This window comes from Sceloporus occidentalis, unplaced genomic scaffold (assembly GCF_023333645.1).
Source record: "Sceloporus occidentalis isolate IW3139 unplaced genomic scaffold, rSceOcc1.0.p SCAF_76, whole genome shotgun sequence".
Taxonomy (NCBI): domain Eukaryota; kingdom Metazoa; phylum Chordata; class Lepidosauria; order Squamata; family Phrynosomatidae; genus Sceloporus; species Sceloporus occidentalis.
This window is the reverse complement of record NW_028317056.1, coordinates 2,986,532-2,992,313: the sequence shown is the minus strand read 5'-3', so window position 1 is coordinate 2,992,313 and position 5,782 is coordinate 2,986,532. Positions and strand designations below refer to the sequence as shown.

The 5,782-nt window shown below is 39.6% G+C and overlaps 1 protein-coding gene across 1 annotated transcript; it reads right to left on the bottom strand.

Moving 5' to 3' along the window:
- Nucleotides 1–4,111: 4,111 nt before the first annotated feature.
- Nucleotides 4,112–5,116, bottom strand: LOC149285779 (somatostatin receptor type 5-like). Its single transcript, XM_089494845.1, has one exon. It carries the CDS (start codon nt 5,114–5,116, stop codon nt 4,112–4,114), a length of 1,005 nt encoding a protein of 334 aa, XP_089350971.1.
- Nucleotides 5,117–5,782: the final 666 nt, after the last annotated feature.

Below are 5,782 nucleotides of genomic sequence, written 5' to 3'. Positions count from 1 at the left end.
TGTATTATAAGAACCTGTGATTATAGGAGGTTACCTCGTCACTGTAATGCATTAAGTATACGCACCCCGACCGGTGATGTCTGCACTTGAAGTGAATGTGAAACAATGTGTATTTTTCACATAATGGAGCTCTTTACATGAAATAAAACAAACGCAGACCGTTAGCCAAGCTTTAGTGTCAGAGCCGCGTTTTACTTCTGATATAAAGGCACTAAGTAACTGGGAAAGCTTTTCTTTATAATTGGCCTTTGCCTTAATACATTGTATCTTTGGTTTAATGGGTATAATGTGTACCCAAATGGAAATATCCTAATGTCTCAAATTAAGGCAGATTTTTTTTTTTTTAAATACAGATTTTTTTATTATTATTTAAGGATGTCTCATTATAAAGTAAAAAGGAAAGTTTAACAATGTAGCAATTTTCCCGTGAAATACAGGGTTTTTTTTAACTTAATCTGCTAGATCCAAACTATTAATCTCCAAAGTCTTATTTCGACTAAAGACTCATTTAATCAATTTCATCAATTTTTCTTGTAAATGTAACAATATAAAATAATGCATAATTTTACCGGACGCCAAGTACTAAATCAAAGACAATATGTCCGGCTTGGAGGAAAGAAGAGAGAGAGGGGATGGGAGACGAGACCAACGACCGGCTTTACAGTAGGAAAAACAGGCAGACTAGCCGGGGGCCGAATGGGGCCGATCTGCCGGCACATTCTATATGTACTGTACACTACACTATTTTAAATGCTGTAGAAAAAAAAACATGTTTTACTTTGACCTTTAAATAAGAATCCCATTCCTGTTCCCTTTTTCCAGCCTTTTCTACCTAAAATAGGCGTCAGGCTAGAATCCACGTACAAGGTGAAAATGAAATACCCCATTCAGGCCACTTTCATCTACCAGCCCGGTGGGGTAGGGCTCCCCTCTCCCCGGTGTTCTGTTATATTCTTTATTTGCCCAAAGGGTCCTTCCTCTAAACCGGAAGAAAAACAGCATCGTGGCTTTGTTCTCTTTAACAACATGAGGTGTGTCTTCAGGCTATATCTCCACACTAAAAATGGTCTAAAAAAAGCAAAAACCAACCACGATTTATTATATATATACATGTGTGTGTGTTAAATAAATATTAATAATTCTTAAAATATTTTATAAAAGAATAAATATTAGAAAAATAAAAATATATTTAAATATATATATTTTATATATATAATATATAAAATTATATATATATTATACTATATATTTAATATAGAATATACTATAATTGGATTATTACTAATTTCATATACATGTATATAATAATATAAATTAATTATATATATATATATATATATGTAATTGTGTTTTTATTTTATACATTTTAAATAAAAAAATATTTTAAGAATTATTTATATTTATACATTTTTTGTGATGAAAAAAAGGAAAGTGATATTTCCGTGGTAATTAATAAAAAAAATGTTAAACTTACATTTCTGAGAGGTAAATTAATTTAGTTTTTTTTTTTTTTTTATGTGGGAAGAGACTTATTGCTACAATTGTTACCCTATGTAAAGAAGACTGAATATAAATCTTCCATGTGTAAATAAGATGGCCCACTCATGTTGGGTATTTGACGAGTATGGATGATAAAGTAAAGGGGTATTATGATATCCATCACAAGGTAGTGCTTGCGCGACCAGTAATGGTAAAGCAAGAAGATGGATCTTTATAAAATAGCTGGAAGAGCTCAGTAAGGAAAATTAATTCGTGTTTTTTTCCCAATTTTGCGTTATGTTTTAGGAGGTTTCCATAGATTCATTTTAAAGCTAAAGTAGTTATTTTTTTGTGATTTTGGTGCGAAGTAAGAAAAGTGGCTTTATCACTATAGCAACGTTACCGATAGGGTAGATAGGGTAGATAGGGTAGTCTATAAGTAGAACAGCCTCCCAGCAGAAGTGGCAGAGGCTAATACATGCCAAGTAAGCTTTAATTTAAATGTCACAAACGTATGTCTCAGCGACGGGAAAGCCAATCTTTTATTAGCGTGTTACATGCAAGTCATACTTACAGCGACAGATGGAAAATATTACAAGGAATAAGATAAATGTTATGCATTATTTTTACATTTATAATAACAAAGAAAATCATTCCCTTGGCCATCGGAGCGAGGAAATGAACCCTTTCATGTTATGATTAAATATCGGCTAGCTTGCTGCAAATTGTGTCAAGCCGCAATGCCAATCAGAATTTGTATATTACCGCTGACATAAAGGCGTGTCGGTGGGAGGCAGCGCAAATGAGAACATATTACATGTAAAGGGCTCTGCGTGTGATTAAAGACATATGTTGGAGGGACAGCCGTTTCCGCCACCGCATGCCAAAGAAGAGAGGGAGCGCGATCATATGTAGCTGTGCTGCACTCTGGCGTGTTAAAGGTTAAATCACTATCGTCAGGGGTATTTACATTTCCAGGTTAACGGATAAAAAGGATAAATCAATGCAAATACCACTGTTATGCAGCCATGTTTATCACAAAATAATCACAAAATGCAACTTTTTAAACATTTTTGTTACATGAACATTCTCTGCTACTTCATTGTGGGAAGAGAGGCTTAACACTGGCTGTGACCGGCCGCGGCCCCCGGGGACGCTATGTACATTATATATGAGTGGCACATACGCTATATGTCTAGAATGGGAGCGGGGATATATGTGTCTCTGCCGTCACCGATCTGCCGTCACTGATCTCCCTGCCGGTCCAAGCATTGCTAAAGACTCGTGTCGTATGATGTCATAAACCAGTGCGGGGCCCCATAGTAAAGCACTGATCGATGATACAATAAGGGAACTTAAACATGCATGGGATAGACATACGGCTCCTGAATCTAAGACGAGACCAACGGCTGATTAAGGTTTGAGTCTTTACAGCAGGAGAAACGGGCGACTAGACGGGGGGCCGAATGGGGCCGATCTGCCTAGAGATAAGTCTATGAAGCCCAGCAGGCATCACCATTTCCTTCGTGCTTCGTGTGAGTAGAGAAAAATTACAACAGTGGGGCCCCCAAACATATTTAGACCATGAATACTTGAAAAGAAAGCTGTTGTTTCATTCTTCTTCACATATGTATACAGTGCTTTCATTCATCCGCTTACATACCAGCAAACACAGACTTAAGGGTAAAGGGTTAGTGGTATGGACTAGTTGTTTGAAACAGAGTCTTTATTTATTTGTCCCTCGGTGAGTCCGAACACACTGAAAAACTAACGTTCCACGTGATAATCTGTCTTTTTTTTCTTCTTTAAGGAGTAGAATGTTGGGAAGCAGAATATTGGAAAGATAAACCAGTTATTATCATTGTGGTCAACCGACCAAGATCCAGATCATTAAAAGAGGACATATTTATGGGCATATTGTCTAACTATGGTCAGTTTACTGGACATCGGGATGCTTGATACATTGTATTAACCCCTTAATGATAAATCCCGTACATGTACGGGCTCAAAAGGCATTGTTTTCAATGGGTTTAGTGACCGCCCATTGTCCTTAAGGGGTTAAAACTCCTTAAAGTAGAGTTTTTATACACAGTGGAGATGCGATCTTTCTGCCGTGTAATGTATTTTGATCTATACATCAGGCTTGGAGGATCAGAGTTTCCTTCAGCCAGGAAGTTTGTAAGCTCTGTTTTATTTCCTTCAGCCGTAAAAGATTAAAATAATTTTTAGACAAAACAAAATATAATTATTTTGGCTCTTTTTTTTCTCCTTCAACTCCCACTCCGGGATAGGATGAAATATTGGATAAGACAGCCAAAGGCTACAAGACTCCGGAGAGCCCAGAGCTCCAAAATAGTGAATTCTTCCTGTCCCCACAAGCTAAATTATGACCTTCTAGAAGAAGTTCTTTCCATCTACTGATAGAACGTTGTTGTTTTAAGGTAAATGGAAAGATAACATTTCTAGAGAAAAAGAATGGATTCAACGTAAACAAAGTGTCCAGATAGTCAAATTCTTTCATTGGCCATTATTTACAGAAGTTGCGATCACGAGTAATAAGTGGGTACGATTTGAAGAGGCTCAGTGGGTTTCCACCAAGATGCCGTAGAACCTAAACAGATGATACAAACGTTCAACAGTTCAGGGACTTCTCATCGTGTTTTTCGGTGGAACACTCTCGAGGTCTGCCAGCTTCCTCAGCTTTCGAGCAACAGAGGACCTTCATGTAACACTCTTTGAAGCTTCGAGATAGAAACGCGTACATGATGGGGTAGACGCAGCATTTTAGGTAAGGTACGATGGAGAGAAGGTAGTAGGTCACCATGCTTAGCTCCTTCACAGCTCCGAGCGCGGACATTATTTCGAGAACGTTCATCGGAAGCCAAATGATGACGTACACAAGAGTAAGGCCAAAAACCAATACCACCCCTTCCTTGGCCGAAGCATACGGGGAGTCGGCCATGTCCTTCTGGGCCCTCACCTGACCTGCGGTGAGAATGAGACTGATACAGATTAACAACAAAGGCCAAGCAAAGGTCATAACCAGCTGATAACAGGTGATAGCGATGGACCAGATGGTGGAGGGTTCCGACCAAATCTTGCAAGAGTTGAAGGAGTCTACGTAAGCGTACATGAAAACGGGAATACCCAACAATAAGCAGATTACCCAAGTACAGATGCTGATCACCAGGGCCGCTTTGAGCCCGAGTTTCTTAACAGAGAACACGGGGAAATAGGCGCGTACGCATTCACTTATTGACATAATGACCAAGAAGTAGATGCTGGAGAAGGAAATCAAAGTCGACAAAGCCCAAAAAACTCTGCACAAGAACACGCCCATGGGCCAAAAGGAGTGCGCCGTCTCGACAGCAAACAGCAGCAGGCAGAGCATATAGACCAGGTCTCCTAAAGCAATGTTGAAGACGTATATGTTGATGGCGGACCACATATGTCTGTGTCTCAAGACGACGTAGACGGCCAAGGCGTTCCCAACAAGGCCCACCAGGCAGACCAAGACGTAAAAGGCGGAAAATATGGTAGGATTTTTCTGATCGCCGTAGTCGGAGATGTTGAAGTCGGAGAAATTCCAGTAGTATAGGTCGAGATCCAGATCCAAGTCCACGGGGAAGTAATCCATCGACGAGTTCATTCTTCACCAGCGGTGGGGTTCCCGGCTCTGCAGAGTAAAATTGGGATGTTTTTATTGCCATTTCATACCAATGACAGACAGTTATAGAAATGCAAAGTATGTCAATTTGTGCATAAATACCCTATTATTGTTATTTTTATATTTTATTTATATAGCGGCAACAATTCCCGCAGCGTTTCTTACAGTCCATACATCTACAGGTAGATTTGACAGATCTAGAACCAAGAGACTAAGACGAACTGATACATTAGGTTAGAGGTCTCTGATCACAAGAGCTTACAATCTAGAGGTGTTTTATATATATATATATATATATATATATTATATCGAGAGAGCTGTTCTTTGCGATATCCCTACATTGATTGAGTTCCCCTGGGCCATGCCATTGAGCCCAACACAGTAAAAGGGGCCAACGGACCTGCAGACTTCAATGCCAGAGGGCCGCTGGTAATCAGGGCACCATACCCACCGGGATATGCCGGGCCGCATACTATGCAGCTGCGCATATCCGCCGGCCGCGCTTACGCCGTGAAGCGTGTCAGGCCCACCATGTCAAGGCCAGCCTGGCCCTGCTCAGCGGATACATGTTTTATATCATGCTGTCTTATAAAGGGAGTTTCACAAAACTTTATGTTTTATTCCCGGAAACGCATC

Coding starts and splice junctions, on each gene's coding strand:
- LOC149285779 (XM_089494845.1), bottom strand. CDS start 5,116: ATGGATTACTTCCCCGTGGACTTGGATCTGGATCTCGACCTATACTAC.